The 20,717-nt window shown below is 54.7% G+C and overlaps 1 protein-coding gene across 1 annotated transcript in view; it reads right to left on the reverse strand.

Annotated features, from left to right (window-relative positions):
• Positions 1-8,611: 8,611 nt before the first annotated feature.
• Positions 8,612-20,717, reverse strand: part of NGFR (nerve growth factor receptor) — a 22,097-nt gene continuing 9,991 nt past the window's right edge. The window contains exons 3-6 of the mRNA XM_019638450.1: positions 19,580-19,939; positions 15,549-15,801; positions 14,256-14,416; positions 8,612-13,377 (exon numbers count right to left, since the gene is read on the reverse strand). Coding sequence (XP_019493995.1) covers positions 13,076-13,377; positions 14,256-14,416; positions 15,549-15,801; positions 19,580-19,939 — 1,076 coding nt within the window. The 3' untranslated portion in view covers positions 8,612-13,075. The remainder of the gene's footprint in view (positions 13,378-14,255; positions 14,417-15,548; positions 15,802-19,579; positions 19,940-20,717) is intronic.

A 20,717-nucleotide genomic window follows, 5' to 3' on the forward strand; every position in this document is an offset into this window, starting at 1 on the left:
GGGATGAACCTCTTTTTCCAAGAATCGAGTTTGGCAGGGAAGCTGAGAGGACAGAGATTTGAGGGGGTGGGGCTCAGAGGTGTTTATAGGATGAGGAAAGTGGGAGGGTGTTTATAGACTGAGGGGACATAGTCCTCAGAGAGGATCCAGAGCACAGGTGGAGGAATGGGGGCTTTTTTTACGGGTTGTTTCAATTTATTGCAGAAAAAGTATTATACCATTAAACAAAATTTTTCTTTGAAACACCCATAATTCTACTTCTCACCTTGTTCAATGATTCCATTTTCCTCTGATGTCAAGAAGGTTTTCCTGGCAGAGAGAGGAAAGGAATCCAAGAGGTCCTATCCCAAGGCCTCGTCCTTCCCAGGGATGAGGCGATGAAGGGCTGGGCTCTGAGGACTCGCCACAGCCCCGAGGGCGTTGAGTATCGCGTCCATCAGACATGAGTAAAAACATTGTGCCACCCATGCCCTGCCCCACCTCACTCTTCGGCTCCTAGCGCCTGTCCCCACCCCTCCTGCTCTCTTCCCTGGGCTACCCCTTCCCAGGGCACCACCCTGAGCCCCACTCATGTAGAGGGTGGGAAGGGCAGCGGTACTAGTGGGGGCCTACGTGGTAATTGAATCCAGGGGCCTCGAGACAGAGGCCAATGGCTTTTCCCCGCCTAATTAGAGGGATTTTTTTTTTTTCTTAAACCCAGGAAACAAATCCATATGGTCTGCAATTGTTTCTCAGGCTCTTTATTCTCCTGAAGTCGTAAATGTCGTGGGCTTTTTAGCACCGGAGGATTGGGAAGGGGGAGGGCGCCCAGGCTTAGGTTTCTCCACTAGAGCCTAGTCCAGGATCTGAGGCCTCCAGGGGTCCTGTGCCCCCACCCCACCCATTCAGCCACCTCAGCTCCCTCTGGGAGTCCTGGCAGGCGGCCTTCATTTCATCCCCACCCACGCAAGCCTCTCCTTCTACTCCAGGTTTCTCTGGCCAAAACCTCTCTCCCCTGAACCCATCCCTTCTTCCCCGCCTGCCCTGTCTAGTCATGTCACCTTCCCTCTGCCTCCCCTCCAACCCCTGCCCCGATGCCCACTGTCCTATGTCTCTTGGCTGTCCTCCAAGCGTGACCTGTTTCTACCATCAAATTGGGAGCCGACCAGAGACAAGAACCATGCCTTTCCCAATAGCCTGGCGGCTTCTTAATAGTTACTCCAAGCAATTTTTATCTGCTCTAAATAGCAGAAGACACTGAGGCTAGACCTAAAGCAGGCTGAAGGGAGAGTGTAGTGCTTCGCTATTTATTCAGGGATCCAGAAAGTCTGGAACCTGGGAGCCAGGCCCCTGAGCTGCTGTCAACATGCATCACTGGCCACCTCACTGCACCCTGGGGCCTTGGGGCCTCCCCAGTGGAACCAGGGCAGCAAAGGCAGGTGGAGAGGTAGGAGTTTGTTGCAAAACTAGGAGAGAGTCTCCTCTGGTCAGTGGCGAGTGACCTTGCTTGGGGCCATCTAAGCTAGGAGGTCACTTTGGGAGACCTGGGAGTATGTGGGTGGGGAGCAAGGAGCCTGCTTTCTGCTCCTGAATTCTCCAGAATTTGCTGAGCTTTGTGGATTTGTTTGCAGAGAATATCTTGCCTTTAAGCTCCCCCACCCCCAGGGGGTTGTGAGAAGAGTCCAGGGTTTTTGGAGGCCCAAGCTCTCAAATGGGTTCCCATGTGGGCTGTGCCTCCATGGTGTGACCTTCGGAAAGTTATATACCTCTTTGAGCCTCATCTGTACAACGGGATGATTGTATACTAATAGTTTTTCATCAGGCACAGCGCCGGGTGTAGGGGATTCATTAGTAAGAGCCAGTCCCTTGTTCTCAAGGAGCTTACAGTTCAGGTGAAATGAAAAAGGGACTTTACTAAAAATCTAAAAGGCAGTTGGAATGGGGATGGTGGATACCGGGAGAACAGCCCAGAAAGCAGACAGGTGCCTGATGTATTGTATTCGTCTCCAGCCCGGTGTCAGCTGCAGCCAAGCTCAGCCATCGTCCCCGACTTTACTTCTCCCCGCCCCACAGCCTTCCTCCAGCCCTTGCCTGGAAGCCCAGGCTATGTCTGTCTCACAATTGGTGTCTGTGGGTGGCTTATCTTTCTCGACATTGTCAGCCAAGAATTGGGGAAACCACGAGCTGCTGGCTTGGATGGTGTCAGAAGGACAACGTGAATGGCTTTGCCAAACTGTGTCAAGTTGGATTAAGTCACAGGGCTGGCCCCTGTTAATATGCTTCTCCCTCTCTTCACTCTCCCGCTCTTTATCTTTTTATCTGAGTGCTGCTGGGTACCAGGTGCTCCTTGATTAGCAGTGCTCTGTCCTCGCTGGATGGCGTGAAGGCTCCGTGTGGAATTGGGCCCACACAGGTTGCAGAGAGACAGACTAGGCTTGCTCCACGGAAGAGGAATGCCGTCAGCATTCCATGGGCTTTTGAGCACCTACTGCGCACAAGTGCTGGGGTACAGTAGAGATACAGAAAGTTGCAGAGATGAATCAGCTTATAATTTAATAAAAGGTATAAAGCAAGGACCCAAAATGGAACAAAGTCCTTTCTATGCAAAGTGCTGAGGAGACCCTGGAGGAAATAGGAGAGGGAGACCCTGAAGGGCTTCCAGGAAGGGCTGGGAAAGGGATGCGACGACAGGAAGGGCTGGGGAGAGGGCCCCACAGGCTACAGGCGCAGCAGTAAAGGCCCCAGTGGGAAGCATGGGCTGTACTCAGGGAACACAAGTCACCTAGTCTGGTCTCAGGGTGCGAGATAAGCAGAAAGGGCAGGGTGGTGTTCCTGTGGGGGCCTGTAATGCCAGGATGGGGGTGATGATGGCTCAGTCTTGTGCTAGATCTAGCCTCACATGTATTCACTTTAAGTTTTACTGCACACCTCCAAGAGAGCTGCTATTTCTTCCCATTTTATAGGTGAGGAAAAAAGGCCCAATGATGATATGTGACTGCCTGGCCCAAGATCCCAGAGATAAGAAGTGCCAAGGCCAGGGTTTGAACCCAGGACTATACGACCCTTAAGCTCACAGCCTTTCCACTTGTGTCCTGGGGTGATGGGGCCCAAATAACCAGCAGCAAAAGTGGGAACAGTGTTCTGGCCGGTGGGCCTTGAAGCCTCATTTTAGGGACCTGCGGAAGATCCAGCAGAGCCCAGGGAAGGGAGGGCACTTGTCTGAATCCCAGAATGAGGTGTCAGGCCCTGAGGGATCTCCACGGATGGGCAAAGTGGTGGGCAGTTGGGGTCCAGGCCAGGGCTCCCCAGGATGGGACTCAGAGCTGCAGTGTGATGACGCCATGTTGGTCTTCTGCCCCCTCCACCAGGCCTGGTCGACGTGGCGCTATGCCAGGCTCTCAGTGGCGCCAGCCTCCTGCAGCCTGGATGGGGGGGCTGGGACCAGAGGAGAGGGGATGCTAGTGGCGGCACCAAGGTTAAGACACCAGGCTCTGAACTGGGATCCCCTTTCTGCTTTTCCTTATGGGTTCCAGCTGTCCCTGCCACTCTTTGCAGGAGGGGGCAGGGGATTCTGGAAGGAAATGAGCCTTTGGAAATGTTCAGATAGGGTCAGCTTATCTTCCGCCTCTATCCCTGTCTGAATTCCAATCCCCACCCCAGGCTCCCTGCCTCCCCAGACCAGCCCCTCGCCCCCACCCTTCATCTCCACCCTAACCTCACTACAGCCACCTCCACCCTCAGTCCATTGGCAGCGGAGTCAGCCTGGCGTGGGGAAAGAACAAGAGATGAGGGGGCTAAGGGGGCAGACGTGGCTCCCAGGTTGGCTCTGCCACTTACTATCAGGTAGCTTTGGGCAAATCTCTGGACATTAGTTGTCTCATCTATAAAGTGGGTCCAATAATACCTCTCTGGCAGGATTAATGAGACAATCGTGTGGAATTACAGCTGTAAAGCTGCTTTCTTAAGTCTAAAATGTCACTTGTTATCATTAAGCAGTGTCTTCATAGGCCCCAGTTAACAGGCGCTGTGTTGCTTGGTTCACCCACTTAAGTGGCTCTGGTTAGCCTCTGTCCCCTAGGGCCCTCTAGGGTCTCCAGGGCCTCTCCCCACCTTGAGGCTAGACTTGGGGCCCAGAGTCCAGGGAATCAGGCTATGGCTCCCGCTGATACTCCTATCCTTGCTGCAGGCCTTAGGGGCACATCCCCCAAGGCTTGGACTATGGCCGCTGCCCCTTTGTCCTCAACGGAGGCTCTTCTTTGATGGGGGGCTGTCTGGCATTTGGGCATCAAATCTGAGTTTGGGTCAGCCTAAGATAACCTCTATGCCAGTCTATCAACTTTCCTTTTGCCAAGGAGGCATCGCCATGCCCCCAGATGGGGGAGCCAAGCCCCTGCCTCTGGCACCCATGCTCCCTGCCCTGCCCTTGACTAGCCAGGCACCTGGTAGAGAGGCGGTGCCACAATCTGGCCTGGACCACAGCCTTCCCTCCCTAGCCCCCACCCCTCACTTGAGTCACTGTTCTAAGTTTGCCCTGCTCTAGGGCTCCTGGCAACCTACCTGGAGAGGCATGAGGCAGGCTCCAGCCTGACAGACATGTGGCATTCTCTGGGCACGTGCCCAGCCCATGTGTTACCCCAGGAAGAGGCGGGGCTTGGTGCCCAGAACTGCCAAGGTGGCTTCTGCATAAACCTATTGTGATTCTGGCAGCTTCTTCAGGCCTGCTCTGGCCTTCAGCCATTCCCCTGGAAGGGATGGAATGAGGGTCTCACTCGCAGGGCCCTAATGGTTGCTTATTAAAGCCTCAAAGAGGTGGCATTTTGACAGCGGGTCTAGGTTGTGGTTCTCCTGGCAGAATCCAATCCCATTTAGATTTTCAGACAATTTCCCTCTTCATTTTCGCTGAACTTTGAGCTCCTTTGAGAACAAGGCACTGGTTCTTGCTAATTAATTCTGCACCAGTGGCAGTGAGATGGATGTGAGGGGGGCTGAAGAATGGTTGGGGGGTAGAGGGCAAGAAGGTTGGGCAACAAGAGGGGTAGGACCCTGAGAGCCAAAGCGGAACCCCTTTTAGCTGGCTTGGACCCTTGAGGCTGTGGAATTTCACACAGAGGAGCTGGGTTGGGGGAACTAGGCTGTGGAGTCCAAGTTGAGAGGGATAGCTCAGGACAGCCCAGCTTGAAACTTCAAAGCTCCTTGACCATGCAGATCGCATCTTACTTCCTCTTCCCCCCAACGAAGTCCCTCCTTGTCCCAGGGAAGGCCCTACCTCCTTCCCCTCTCAGCAAAGCTTCTAGGAGAAGCTTTTTTATATACAGGGGCATCTCCACTGTCTTACCTGCCATCCTCTCCTCCAGCCACTGGCATCTGTCTCCAGCACCTGCCATGGTCCAACCCAGGGGCTCATCACAACTTTCTCCACCCCCCAGACCTCCCTGCAGCACCTGCATTAGGGATCACCCACTGCCACCTCTTGGAAACTTGCTCCTTTCTTAGGCTTCTTTGATGCTGCGAGATCCAGGCCTCCCAACTTGCTGGCCCTTCTTGATCATCTCTGCCTCCTTATTCTCCTTGGCTACTTAAACAGGCTTAGCCCAACGGCTCTCTCCCCCTCTGTCTCATGAGGACCTCACCCAGTGGCTGGCAGATGGTTTTAAAATGTTCCCTGGAATTTCCTGTAGCCCTGAATTTCCCTGAGCTGGTTTGTGTAACCATGCCTCCTGCCTTTCTTCTTGAATGTCCCACAGACTTTTCAAACTCACCAGAGAATTCCTGATCCTCTACAAAAGCCTGCTCTTCCTCCAGGGCTCCTTTTTCCCTCAGCTGCCAAAGCTGAAGACTAGTAGTCGTGTAGACTCCTCGCTGCCTTGCTGTTTCCCATCTGACCCAGTGCCAAGGCGAGTTCATGCTCCCTTCTTAATATTTCCTGAATTGCTTCCTTCTTTTCCTCCCCACTGCTAGTTCCTGTGCCTGAAGCACCAACCTCCCAACTGGTCTTCCTGCCTCTAGTTCCTTCCTCCTTCCAGAACACTCTGCTGCTCAGGCAACCTCAGTAGCTCCCTGTCCAGTCCAAGTTCCTCACTTGGCAGCCTGGTCCCTGCAGACCTGGCCCGATTTTCACCTTGTTCTCATTGTAATTTATGCTGATCAAAATGAACTATTCCCCGCTCCCCATTCTTGTGCCTTTGCTCCAGCTGTTTCCTCTGCCGGAAATATTCTCCCCACCTATTTTCCATCCCCACAATCCAAATCCTGTCCATCCTTCAAAGCTCAGATCAAGGCCTCCCCCTTCAGGACCCGCCCTGGGTCCCTACAGCCATGAGGACTTCCTCCCTCTTTGGATCCCCAGTGCCACCTGGATGCTCTTGTCTCTCTGTATCCGTGTTGTTTCATGGTGATTCTTACCAGAAAAACACACCCAGGTCTGAAGGTGGCGTCTCGCTCAGATTGCTTGGTGAGGAGGAAAGAGCCATGTTGATCTAAGATGAGGCTACATTTGTTGTTTTGGGGACCCCCCCTTTCTTTGTAACCAAACCTCAATTTCCCCCCAATCTTAGTTCCCATGCTTCAGGCAGGGCATACCCTTGCTCCAGAAATGGAGCCCTGGAAAAGGATCTTCTGTACCCAGACACTTGGGGTTCAGCCTTGTCCCCTGGACTTAGCCAATCAGTGATTACCATTCCCGGGGATGGGCCAATCAGAACCAAAGAACACCTGAAGACTTTTGCTGGGATTCTAGGACTGAGGTGTTCTCTCTCCCACAAGCTTGAACCAGAATTGTTCATGGGAGAAAAAAGAGGCAAGAAATGGAGAAGGAGAAACTGGATTCCGGGAATGTTGTTTGAGCCTGTGAATCAAGCGGGCCTAGAGCCAGCCCTGCCCTCCTGGACCTTTCATTTCCGACAGGCAGTAAATTCCCTCAAACCACCTTGGGTTGGGTTTTCTCCCTCGTGCATTACAAAGAATCCGAACTGGTCCACGGGGTGAGAAGAGGGGAGCTCCCGGGTGGCTGGCTTCTGGGTCACCTTCCAGGAGGTCACGGAGGCCATCCTCCCTTGGCTCTGTGGCGTGGCCTGCTGGCACCCCGAGGTCCACAGGAGTAGATGAGAACCATCTGGGCTGCTGCCTGAGCCTGAGGCCATGGGGTAGGCCTTGGCCCCTGCAATGTGGACACTGAGCCCCAGGCCCAGCCAGAGAGCCTTGAGGGCTTCTCAGGGGGTGTCAGGCTCCCACTAAATGACACAGAAGGACCCCCCAGGTTCTATGAGTCACTGGAATATGGGAAGGGGGTGGAACATTCCCAGACCTTTTCAAGGGGAGCAGTCAGTGCAGGGAAGAGGCCCAATCTCACCTTTCCCAGGAGCCTTTTGGGAATGCAGCTGGAAACAGCTGGAGCAGGGATTGCCTGGAAAGGAGTACAGGAAATGGAAAGTGCCCGGATGCTGTGGCACAAGAGCAGGACCGAGTGCCCTGGGAGGAATAGGGGGTAAGAGTCGGAATGTTCTCCCATGATGAAGCCTTAGGGAAACGTTCCTGGCCTCTCCTCTGACATGATTGGGGGACTGGAATAGGTAGAACTGAGGTGTGAAAACAGGGAAAGCTGTAACTTTCAATTGAGCCTGGGAGGAATCACCCTGTGTGTGGGGTTGAAATGGTCACTCAGGGTCTGCCTTGGGGAAAATACTGGGTGCCTATCTGTATAAGGGTGTTGCATCAGAGGCCCCCCCCCAGGATGTGTGCTGAGAGCTGGGGGTCTTTGATAAGAGCTGGAGAGTGATCTGGCATCTGGAGCAGGGCCCAAGGCAGACAGATTGCTGAAGAGGAGCCTAGCGTAGCTGAGAGGGGTCAGCATGAGGGCAAGAGTATTGGGGTGAATCAGAGAAGAGGGGGCAGGAGGCTGAAGGAGCCCTCCTTGCCTCAGCTTTTCTGTACCCAGACGCCTTGGAGCTCAGTCTTATCCTCTGGCTTTCTGCCCACCAGCTGCCACAAACCTGGAGAGGATCTGCTTTGCATTATCAGAGGAGCCGCCTCCCCGGGGCATATGGTCAGCAGACCTCCCGGCCTGGAGCATCATGGGAAATGTCTTCTCCTGACCCCAACTCTGGCCCAGCTCCGTCTTCCCCTGGAGCACGGGGTTACAGGTTCAGTGGCCCCCACCACACCCCTCCCCACTGGATGAAGAGGCCTTTCACATTGTTCCAAGTCTCATCTCAGCTTCACTGCACTGGATGAAAGAGGGGAGGGAGGCACTAGGGGAAGAGAAGGGGCTCTGATGGGCCAGTGAAGATAACGTGTCTCATCCTCTAGCCTAGAGAATGAAAGAGACAAAGAGGTTTCCTGGCTTGAGTGAAGAGGAGAGAGGCCTTGGGGGTAGGGGTGGAGTGGGAAGGGAGAACTATAGGCCTGGAGTCCAAGGAGGCTGATGACACAGGAAGAAGCAAGGGAGCATCTGATCTCTGAGCCTGGTGTTGGCTCAGAATGAGCCCCTGTTCTGGAGAAGCTCTGGAGCTCTCCGATGTGAAAGCCACAGCCACGTGTGGCTACTGAGCCCCTGAAATGGGGCTAGTCCAAACTGAGATGTGCTGTAAGAATAAAATACACCCTGAATTTTGAAAACTTTAGTAGGGAAAAAAAATGGTACATAGTTCATTAACAATTTTAAAATATTGATTACATGTTGAAATAATACTTTGGACATACTGCACTAAAGGCAATACATTATTAAGTTCATCTCATCTATTTCTTTTTGATTTCTGTAATGTGGGTAGTAAAAAATTGAAAATCACATATATCACTTGCATTCTATTTCTACTGGACAGTCCTGCTTTAAAGCGCGTCATTCATTTAGTCAACAAAGTTTTATTGGGCGCTAGCTATATGCCAGGCAAAGTGCTAAGGATTAGAAAGTGAGCAAAGGCAGATCCTGTCTCTGGTTTCCTGGAGTTTACAGTAATCAAATAATCACTCAGACGGGTGCCTAATTGCAAAGAGAGATAAGTGGTCTAAACAAAAGGAGTGGCACATGGTGTTCTCTGAATCTAGAATCAAGAAACCTGATTTGGGCCCAGAGTATGGTGAGGGCTTCCCCAAGGACGCACTGAGCTGAGAGGTAACTTGGGAAAGAGTGTTTCAGACAGAAGGGGCAGCACGGGCCAAGGCTTTGTGGCTACAGGGAACATTGAAGCTTAAAGAATTGTCAGATGGCTGGTTTGGGGCAGCACAGAGAATGAGGAAGAGGGTGGCTGGAACAAGGCAGTGAGTCTGGAGGAGTTGACAGGGGCCTCATGCAGCCCTCATTAAAGACGGGAAACCCGTGAAGCATTTTCATTAGCCCTCATGGGGGAATTGGAGAAGGGCAAAGAGGGTTTCTGCACAATTTGGTGGAGGTGGGAATGTGCAAATATTTAGTATGATGTCTTTTAAAGCTCTCTGTCCCCCTAGAGCTCTAGGCCCGTGTCAGTCACCTCTGTACCCCCACCCCCACCCCCACCCACTCAATCCTTCATGCTCTGAGGAGCTTTTTAGAATGCCTTCTTTTCACCACCCTTGTGGTCCTTCCTTTCCTTCAGGCCACTAACCACCTCCCAGCCTATCCTGCCACACCCTCACCTGGCACACTGCAGCCACAACTAGTGCTTTCTAAACTGGAAATCTCTATGGCACCCCCCTGCTTAAAACCCCTCAGTGGCTCCAGTGTCCTAAGCATGTACTGCAGACACCTTAGCGTGTCTCTTTATAAGCCCTTCTCCATCTGGCCCCACTGACCTCTCGCCCACTCTCTGGGCTCCAGGCACAGGCGCTTCCCCAAACCCATGTGCTCTGTTCTCTCTCTTCAGGGCTTTTGCAGAGCTGGTTCCTCTGCCAGGAACACTCTCCTCCCCTGGCTTGTTGACTCCACTCATCCCTAAGGGCTCAGCGTCAATGTCTTTTCTAACGAACCTTCCCTAACGCCTTGGAGGGGTGGGTCTGGACTGGGACGCCCCCCTTCTGCTCAGCCCTAGGATGGCACCGCACACCTTAGAGGGCCCGTCTGCTGTCTCCTCTGCAGAATGTAAGATTGCTGAAGACAGGCATTTGCGTCTCCCTTATTCCCACAGGCAGCGTCTGGCTCCCCTGCACCCTCCAAAAAATCAGAGGTGTTTCTCCCATCAGAATGGGGTTCCTTTAGGACAGCCATTGTGCCTCCCTCCTCAGATGAGAGGTATCCTCAAATCTGGGACTGTGTCTCCCCATCAGATGGGAGGCCCCCTCAAGACAGATGTTATCTCCCCATCCCACTGTGTGTTATCCAAGTACCAGGATCATTTCTCCCACTCTCCGTAGCGCCACCCCCCCTTCCTCAAAGCCTCACAGTCTGGGGCTGGGAGATGGAAGACAGCTGCCCCTCACTCTTGGCTAGGGCCTGGCTGGCCTCTCCCAGGATCCTGAGATCAGGAAGGCTTGTTTGCCATATTTTTCCAGGAAGACTAAGCCTCCTGTGCCTTCCCCAACAACCACACAAGCCAGCCTCACCAGAGGACCTGGCCAAGGGCTCAGCAGTGCCTGAGCAGCTCTGACCAGCATCCGGGCCAAGCCTTCGAGTGGAGAACAGGCCTGGGGCTGGGAACCATGCAGCCCTGGGAGCTCCCAGGCATGAGCCAGGCAGGGCTGAAATCCAGGCTGGCAGAAACCGGGTTTGGGACCTGCCTGGGAGAGCCACAAGGGAGGGGCCTGCCTAACTCCAGGCTGGGGCAGCCATCTGGAGCCAGACAGAGTGTGTGTGTGTGTAGGGGGGGCTGTCTCCCCGGCCATGTGGGTGGCTAGGAGCTGTGGGGTTGTGACCTGGCCCTCCTAGCAAGCCTCTGGCTCCCCTGTGGTCAGTTTCACTTCTGACATCTGGTCAAGTTCACAGCTGGCCAGCTTCCTACATGGCCATTTTCACTTTCCCTTTCCAAGATCTGGGGGCAAAGGGCCCCCACTCCTTCCCCATCCTACTTAAATTAACTCCATGGCTACACATGTGAATTTGCTGGATTTCTGTTAAAACTTTCCCACTTGGGGTGTGTGAAGGGAGGAAGGGGAACAGGATAGGAACTGAGTTGAAAATTATACCTGGGTCCCTGCCACACGTATAGCCCCCACCAACTCAAACCATGTGCGTTTCCAGAAAATCATTGCGCTAATTTTCTTTCTTTGCTATTTAATGTTCATCATTTATGTTTTATGTGTAAGTTTCAGGAGGGCCCAAGAAATGATTACACAGGATGCAAGGGGAAGGTGTCAGGGAGTCTGGAGCTCACAGCCACCAGCTAGGGGGCCGAAAGGGTTCCATCTCGGCCCAAAGGGAGACAGGTGGGGCCCCAGAACCAAACACATGCTAAAACATACTTGCCACCCCCCAGCCCCCTCCCCAACTGCTGGGGAGGGAAATAAATACACTCAGTCCTCTCCCAGGTGCACAGGTGAGGAGCCAGCAGGTGAGTTTTTTCCTCTCTTCACAGATTGAAATCAAAGAAATGCCATCTACATACAATGTTCCCAGTCCCTTACTCAGGGTTGGGAGAACCTGGGCAGGGGAGGGGGTGGCTGTCAGTGCACACCTTGCTTGGGGCTCGTTCATGCTAAATAGAGGGGGAGCCACACTCATTCCAACATCAAGCAAAACAGTCCAGGAGAGACCTCCAGGCCCCTTCCTGGCACCAAGCTACGAGAAAAACAGTCCTTCGTAGGGTCTTCTAAACTTAGGAGAGACCCTCTAGGGGCTACAGTCTCAGTTCCTTCTTGCTGCATTCCCACACTGGTCCACTTTTCTTCATCACAACCTTCTGGGCCCAGCCAAATCCATGCCTGCAGGGAAGAGGAGGATGGAGGGGAGCAGGCCCTTGGAAGACAGGCGCCAGCTCCAACCTCAGTCGTCCTTGGCCCGCCAAACCCGGGGGCGAGGGAAGACAGAGAGCAGAGTTCAATTCCCTGTGATGCTTCTCTGGCAGCTGCCCCAGGCAGGATCCGGTCCCAGCCCAAGAGAAAGAACTTGTGGAGAAAAGATTTCAAATCGTGTGTGTGTGTGTGTGTGTGTGTGTGTGTGTGTGTGTGTGTGTCTGTGTCTGTGTTGCAGGTGGGGGGGCTCCTTAGTCCCTGACTGACTCTAGGAAACAGTACTGCCTGAGTTGGCTCTGGGTCTGTACTGGGATGGAGGGTATCTACAGACTGGGCCACAGCACAGATGCCACACTGACACACCTGAGGGGGACAGGCAGAGGGAAGCAGCGCCCCTTTCCACAAATTCCAAACCTGACTCGGGTCATAATGGATCAGTGGACCCGGCCTGGGGTAAAGTATCCCGTCTCCACTGGGGTTGGACAGGCCTGGAAATGGTGGAGGGTGGACAGGATTTGGCTACAGGATGTATTTCCCAGAGGGTCTCCCTGGTCCCCCTCTCCTAGCCCTCAAGCAAAACTCAGGCCTATGCTCCTCATTCAGAGAGGAGGGGGCCAGCCCACATCCGGCCACCACACTGCTGGGTGGCTTTGGGCAAGTCACTGCCTCTCTCTGGGCCTTACTGTTCAGTATGTAAAATGAAAGGGTGGACTAAATTTCAAAACCCCCTCCCAGCTCTGTCAAGCTTCTGATCTTCTTCATCTTAGGCCAGAGGGGAGGCCTGAACGGGGCTGAGGAAAGGTTTAGGCAGCGATGGTGCTCCCTCGGTCCCCAAGTTCACAGTGTAGAGTCCATGGCTCTGGTTCCTTAGTCTCTCCCTCTGAGTCTCTGGGACCTTGTCATCACCTCTAACACCATCCCTCATGTCAGCCCCTCAGGTATGACACCTGTCAAGGTGGGAAGGCCTTGCCCACCTAGCAGTATGGGGAGAAGGGAACAAAAGGCCTGAGATGGTGAGGGGACAGGGACGGGGTTGGAGAGGCAACAGGGGCACTTCCGGCACTGGAGAGGGAGTTGATCAGAAGCGGTGGGGCCACACGGGAGCAGTGGCAGGGCTGTGACTTAGAGGCCCGGGCTCCGACGCCCTGCCCCGAGGAGCTCAGCTCCGATGCTGGCCCATGGGGGGTAGGCTGGAGCGTCAGTTCTCGGAATGTGGGGGCAGGGCAGGGGTTCCCAGGTCAGCTCACACGGGGGACGTGGCAGTGGACTCGCTGCACAGGCTCTCCACAATGTCGGCTCGCTGGATGCGACGTAGGGCGGCCAGGAGGGCTTCGAGCGTCGCGCTGTCCTGGGCGGCCCAGCTGGCGAGCAGGGCATGGACCGGGCAGGCCTCGTGGGTGAAGGAGTCTATGTGTTCAGGCTGGTAGCCCAGCTCGCCTGCCAGGTGCCGCCAGGTGTCCCCCGCAGAGCCGTTGAGCAGTTTCTCCACCTCCTCCCGCTTGGCCGGTGGCAGGCTGCTGTAGAGGCCTCCATCCCCCTTGAGGGCTGCCAAGAACCCAGGGGAAGTCAGACACTACCCGCTGGGCCCCCTTCCCCCCACAATGGGCCTGGGGTAAGGCCCGAGAAGAGGCATTTGTCCTCCCAATCTGGGAAAGCCCTGAGGGGCTAGAGCAGCGGTTCTCAACCTTCCTAATGCCACGACCCCTTAATACAGTTCCTCATGTTGTGGTGACCCCCAACCATCAAATTATTTTTGTTGCTACTCTACAACTGTAATTTTGCTACTGTTATGAATCGTAATGTAAATATCTTTTTGTTTTCCGATGGTCTTAGGCGACCCCTGTGAAAGGGTCGTTCGACCCCCAAAGGGGTCGCGACCCACAGGTTGAGAACCGCTGGGCTAGAGGAAGAGGGACGGCCAAGGTGAGATCCTGGATGGAGAGCTGGGGGGATACTGATTCACATCCCCTCCCCACCCATAGCCCCAGCACTATGCCCACCACTAGCCCCCACTCCCTGCCCCCCAGCAATTAAGGCAGAGGGGGAAACAGGACTTCTCAGTCCCAGACTCAACTATAGCAAGCATCCTGGAGCTGGGCTAGGGGCCACTAATTAGGAGACATAATTAACTACTTGTTCCCCAGAAGTCCAGGGCAGAAGGCTAATTGCAGCCACTTGGGGGAGTAATTAGCCCTAGGGGGGACAATTAGCTTGATGAGTCTGGATGCTCCAATCTGTCAAAGCCTCCCATTTCTCAAGTCACTCCACGGGAAAGGACCTCCCCCGCCGCTTCCCTCACCCGCTCTCCCATCCTTCTAACCAGAGGCACCATTAGTCCGCCCCTCTGGCAGTCCTTCCTGTAGTCTAATCAGAATCACTCCTAATGGCTCTGCGTCAGCCCCTTGCCCAGCCTTGCCTCTCACCCTGGCCTGCGGCGGTCTGCGTGTGGGACTGCTGGTCATGTAGGCTCTGGCTGTCCACAGAGATGCCGCTGTCGCTGTGGAGTTTTTCTCCCTCGGGTGGGGGCGTCTGGTTCACAGGCCGGCTATTGGCTCCTTGCTTGTTCTGCTTGCAGCTATTCCACCTGGAGCCAGAGGACAGGCCCAGTCTCAGGGGGTGAGGGACCACTATGGCCATGTGGCTAAGGTATCTGTGCTCTTGAGGGCAGAGTGGCAGTCAGGGTTTGTCAGGGTTTGGTGCACACGGCAAGTGTCCAAAACATGCTCATGGAATCAATGGTGCATAAATAGCTGACTTCCCAGGAATTCCACTTTTCCCAACCTACCCTTGTAAAATGCTCGCACATGTGTACAGGATATATGCAAGGACTTCCTCTGCTATTATAAGCAATAAGAAAAAACAGAAAACAAACCAAATGTCTATCAATAGGAGACTGGTTAAATAAATTATGATCCATCCATATTATTGAATGAGTGGTTACAAATGATCAGATAATCTATATGTCCAGAGGAAAGCTCTCCCGAGGGAGATTATGCGGAAAAGTAAGTTGTAGAATATGTATAATGTGATCCAATCGATGCTTTAAAAAACCTGTGTGTTTACATATAACTTAAAAAGTTTTATGTACATGTGTTTATAAATGCACAGAAAATGGCTAGAAAGGATCCAAACGGATTCCAATGAGGAGATAGGTAGGATTTGGGGAGGTAAGAGGGAGTTTTTGCTTTTTGCTTTACAAGACATTACTCTTGTTTACATTTCCCAAACAAGCATGTATTACTTTGATCTTTTTTTTGTTTTTTAAGAAAGAAAAATGCGCTTAAACATTTAAAATGCTTTCCAGGAGTTCTTGCACATCCTGGGTTTCTGGATGTGGGTGTCACAGCATCCCCAGTGTGACATGGGAAGGCAAAGACACATGCATACACAGGTAACTGTATGGGTTCAGGGATTGAAGACACAGGCAGCCAGTAAAGCAAGCTTTCTGTGTGTAGTTGGGGGCCAGGGAGTCCAGGAGGGGAGCAGCATGGGAACGGGGCAGTGCTGGTGCTAGGACTGGACAGGGACAATGCCCCTCCCTCCCTCCTGCTGACCTGCCACCCCCTGGACTAGGGCAGCTGATGGTGAGCGAGGATGAGCTTGGTTTGAGTTAAAAGAGAGCATGCATTTTCAGGTCAAAGTCACAGTGAAACCCCACCTGGAGGGCAGTGGTTCTGCTGTCTGTTCCCCACTCTGTCCCCTGTCCCCCTTCTCACCTCTTGAAGGCTATGTAGGCCACGAGGCCCACAACCACAGCGGCCAGGATGGAGCAGTAGACAGGGATGAGGTTGTCAGTGGTGCCTCGAGTCACCACGGGCTGAGAGCTGCCCATCACTGTGGTCACCACATCAGCCACTGTACTGGCCACAAGGTCTTGCTCTGGAGGTACCTCGGGCTCCTGGGTGCTGGGGGCCGTGCTGTCTGAGCCCTCTGAGGGTGTAGACCTTGTAATCCAGCGGCCAGGGATCTCTGGGAGAAAGGGTGACAGGAATGAGTGCCCATTCTCCCCAGCTCCTCCCCTTCTGTTCTGACCCAAGTTCTCAGCCCGCTCCAGATGCTCCTGTGCCCAGCTGTTATGCACAGGGGTGAGGGCTGGGATCGTGTGCATGTTACGATGGAGGAGAAGAGCAAGGGCCTGCGAATCAGGAGGCCTGGGTCCCCTTTGGCTATGTTTCTATGTGACTCTGGATCCGTCCCTTCACCTCTCAGGACTTCCACTTCCTTAGCCATAGACTGGGGATATTAAGAGAGATGGCCAGTAAGCTCCCTTCCATCTCGGAGGTAGCTGTGGTCCTAGAAATCTGTTCTGCCTCCCCTGGGGGCCCAGAAGCCCAGCATGGAGGTAAACACACAAAGAAGAGACAGTGGGCCCCAGGAAGCCTTCAGCTGGAACTACGCTAAGAAATGTAATGACTCTGGCCCTCGGTTGCCCCGACGACCCCAGTAACCCCTGTCCTGGAAGGATAAGGGTGCTCAGGTCCATGCAGGCCCTGCCCCACCTCACCTGCCCAGAGCTGGCACTCAGCCTCCTTTCTGGTCTCTGATGTCCTAGCTCTAGGCTGGGGGCTGAGGGGCTGGGTGGAGGGGAGGCCTGGAGGCCTTGCTTACCTCCAGCCAGTCCTTGGACAGCTGTTAGCCTGTTTCTTGCCCTGCGTGGCCCTCACACAATCTGATCTTACCACCCAGGGAAGACAGTGTCAGGTAGCCCAAACCCTCCCTGGGAAGGAAGCAGGCTGCTGGTGGAGAGAGGACCCACAAAGCTGGTACTGCCCAGCACCTCGGGGCAAGGAGACTGTGCCTTGCCACCCACCTAGGCCCTCTCATGCCAATAGGGCATTGCCAGCCTCCCTGGAAGGGGACCCGCCTTCTCCTAGCACCAGTGGGCGGGATTTTCCATTCTGTCACCCAGCTGGGGGCAATAGGCTCCCGGATTGTGGGCTCTGGATGGCCTGGGGGTACCTGTCTGGGCAGAACTGCCTTACTGCATCCGTCCTCACTTCCCACGCCTGGGGCAGGAAGGGAAAGCAGACAGGACATGCCAATGGGGTGATGGGGAAGGCACTGCTCCCCAGCTTGACCTTACCCAAACCCCAATTTGCCCACCCAGGGTGGAGTCAAAGCGGCCTACTGGTCTCCTGGGCCTCCGATCAAGACAAAGATGCTTCAAAGGCCCCCGTTTTCAGCACCTTCTGAGGGGTAAGGCCCCCAGATGTGAATCTGGAATCCATCTGGCTGGCACTGGGGAGGGGGCTGCCACTTCCCCCACCCCTCCCCATGTCAGTTCTGGGAGTGGGTGGAGGGGGTGGGGTTGGAAGTAGCCCTGGCTTTTGGCAGCCCCACATAAGGCATTAGGGTTCTCCTCTTGCCCTGCTAGGGGACGGGGCCAGCTGGAGGAAAAGCCTGAGCTCTGAGAGTTACCCCAACCCACAGGCTAAAGGTATGGAGGGGGGGCGTGTCGGTGAATCAGGCCATCACGGAGATTTGAGAGCAGTGAGGAAGGGCCGAGGGAGGGTGGTAAAGGACAGACCAGGCTGAAGACAGAGCTTTCAGGGCCCTTTCCCCCATCTCTCCAATCCCCCATGATGGGGGGTGGGGGGATGAGATCCAGATGTGGCCATGTCCCCTAGCATTCCAACCTGCTGAGCCCTTGGCAGGTCCTGACAGCCGTTTCCGGAATGGGGGCTGCCAGACTTGGGGGTAGAAAAAGGGACCAGGTTACTCCTCCTAAACCCAAATTTCACTGGGGCAACGGGGTGTGTGGAGGGGCTTCTAGCCCGAGGGTGGGTAAGTCACCATGTTGACACCTGAAATGTATATATGCAAGAAAGTACAATGCACTGGAGGGGAGGGGGGCCACCAAGCCAAGAATCAAATTCCATTTCCTGAAATGTTCCCTCTGCCCCAGAGCTGACATTTAACCCTTCAGAGGCTAGAGTGGAGAGGGGCAGAGGGACAGGGGTAAACAGCCCTCAGGGGTACCCTCCTCCTTCAGGGTGGCTAGGAAAGTGGGGTGGTACCTGGAAGGAACCTGTGAACTTCCCAAAAGGCAGAGCCCACCCCTCCCCCAGCCACCATGTTTCTTTGCTCTAACCTCGCCCCTGAGTAGGTCCCCCACCAGCTGGTCTGGACTTGCCCATGGAACTGTGCCTGCCTGCTGCCAGCTGCCGAACTTGCCTCCCTGCTCTGCCCTGCGTCTGACGCCACTTGCCTGTCTCCTGACCCAGGGCAATGGCCACTAGAACCACCATGTTCTATACCCCAATCCTCCTCCCAGCCCCCACCCCCACCCCCACCCCAATGCAGGAAGCTTTACACACACATCCGGCCTGAACCCAGCTTAACAGTCCTCTCCACCATGAGCTCCCTGAGCGAGAGATCATGGGACATGGAAGGAAGGCGTGGCTACGTGGGGGCTAGTGTCAGACTGGAGGCTCCCCACAGAGGGGGTCTGTCTCCCCCATTCGACTGGGGGCTGAATGAAGGCAGAGGCTGTGCTGCCTGCACCAGAATGGGGGATCCCCTAGGAACTAAGTGTGGGACCTTGTCTCTCTCATCAGACTGGGGCAAAGGCTGTCTCTCCTATCTAACTCGGGATCCCCTAAAGGAGGTGCTGTGTTGCCTGCTCAGGGTGAGGGGTACCCTGAGGGTTAGGGAATTAGCTAACTGGGTGCCCAGTCACAGAGAGATGGAGAGAAAGCAAAGGCACTGTCAACCTCCCCCTGCAGCGGAAAAGCTCACCCATTGCCTCAAGATACGAAGGTGTCACCAACCAGAGACTGAAACTGTTCTGCTCTGGCTGCCGTGGTGCTTCCTCCTCCCATCCCAGGAACTGCCCATATCCTTGGGGCCCCTGCCTGGATAAGGTGGGCACATCCAGCTCCTATTCACCCCGGGGAGCTAAGCCCTCCATGCGCACCCTGCCTCTTATCCTCAGGCTCCTAGGCCCCAGGCCAGTTGCTCCCCTTCTTCCTCACCCCCAAAGCCCCGCCCCCACCTTCTCAGTGTTCACTGGATCTACCATCAACCTTGACTAAACTGTAACAAAGACTGTTGATCCCTACCCAAACACCACAAGTTGAAGTGGGCCAGCCACCTTCTCTAACCCACAACAACACTGGGAACCACATGACCAGTGAGGAAACTGAGGTCCAAGGCAGGAGTGACCTCCCTAACGAACATCATTCATCTAGCAAATGACAAGGCAGATTCCATCCTAGGCCCCAGAGCCATAAACCACCACGGGCGGAGGCCAGGCCTCAGAGCCAAACGGTTCCAACTCCTGAGGGTTTCCTCAAGACTCTTTTCCAGTTCAGAAGGTCTGCCTCAAGAGTCAAACATGTCCTGCTCTGTGCTCAAGACACAGTGGTCACTTTCCAGCTGCTTATCTGCAGCCTATCCAATCCCCAGCTGGCAGCCACAGAGTAATAAAGCCCTAGAAAATGAGTTAGAATGTATAGCTGCAGCCTGGGGGACGATGAAGGCTTTCCAAACACTTAGCCCAAATGAGGAAAGAGTAAAAGGGGGCCTTTGGTGAGAAAGATGGGGAGCCACCTATTCCATCAGGTTTCAGAAAGGGTGGCCCCGCTAAAGGCCACACCTGGCCCTGCCCACCCTGGCCCTAGGGAGTGCCTTTTCCCAGCCTGCAGTTGTCCCAAGGGAGCGCCCTGCCCATCCCCCACCCCCCAGGCCTGCAGGTGGCCCTAGGGAAAGCCTCTTCCCAGCCTGCAGTTGGCCCGTGGTTGCTCACCCTCGCACTCAGCGTCGGCCCAGCGTGTGCATTCCCGCAGCTGGCGCTCGGTGTCCTCACACACAGTGCAGGGCAGGCACGGGTCCACATGGTTGGCCTCGTCTGAGTACGTGCCATCGGGACACTCCTCGCACACGGTGTTCTGCTTATCCTGGCAGGAGAACACGAGGCCCGAGCCTGGCTCGCACACGCGGCACGCCTCGCAGCTGCCGGTTGCCTCGTCCTGGTAGTAGCCGTAGGCGCAGCGGCACACTGCGTCATCCGCTTCCACGCACGGCGCCGACATGCTCTGCAGGCCCACGCACTCCGTGCAAGGCTTGCATGGCTCGGTGGCGCTCACCACATCGGAGAACGTCACGCCTGAGGGCAAATGGATGAGCGTGGGAGCAAGGGCCAAGATTTTAGTTGCCTGCCCTTTGGGCTCTTGGGATACAGGGGCAGCAGGCCCTTCCCACCCCCCTCTACTCCCCCCGCCCCCAAGCAGGGCATTGACTCCTTGCTTCAGCCTTGCCCACCTCATTGACCCCCACCTTTCCCCCTCACGTCCCTGATCCCAGATCTTTGACAGCTCATGGCAGCCGGCTGGGAAGGGGGAAGGGGGCCAGGAGCCACGTGCTCCAGGCCGCGAAATGCTGGCTCTGAGGCTTTGCAGGGTAACCCAGCTGATGCCTGGTAAATTTCTTGGCAAATTCTCTTAGAGAGTTCCCAGCAAGATTGAGGGATAATCTGAGCGTGGTTCCCACCCAACCCTCCCTGCAGGCCAGAGATGAGTTGTGAATCCAGCCCACGCACGCACAGGGCCTTCACGAGGGAGCTTTCACCTCAGCTATCCAGCTATGCCTCTCTGCACAGCTGGAGGCTCAGGTGTGGCCTGAACGGGAGTGACCTGGGTTAGACAGAAGTTCCCACCCATGGCTCTCCTCCACACTGCTGAAGGACTTGGCTGTCTAGGGTGGGGATGGGAGTCCTCCTGGCAAGCAAGTTCAGGTATAGCAGGAAGGATGGAAGCTAGAGATCAAGAAGGACTTGCGTACATCATCCTCTGCCCTTTCAACGGGGGTATTTCCAAGCTCACTACCTGACTCACGCTCTTTTTTTTTTTTTTTTTTTTTTTTTTTTTTTTTTTTTTTTTTTTTTT

This window comes from Hipposideros armiger, unplaced genomic scaffold, assembly GCF_001890085.2.
Source record: "Hipposideros armiger isolate ML-2016 unplaced genomic scaffold, ASM189008v1 scaffold_40, whole genome shotgun sequence".
NCBI classification, from domain to species: Eukaryota; Metazoa; Chordata; class Mammalia; order Chiroptera; family Hipposideridae; genus Hipposideros; species Hipposideros armiger.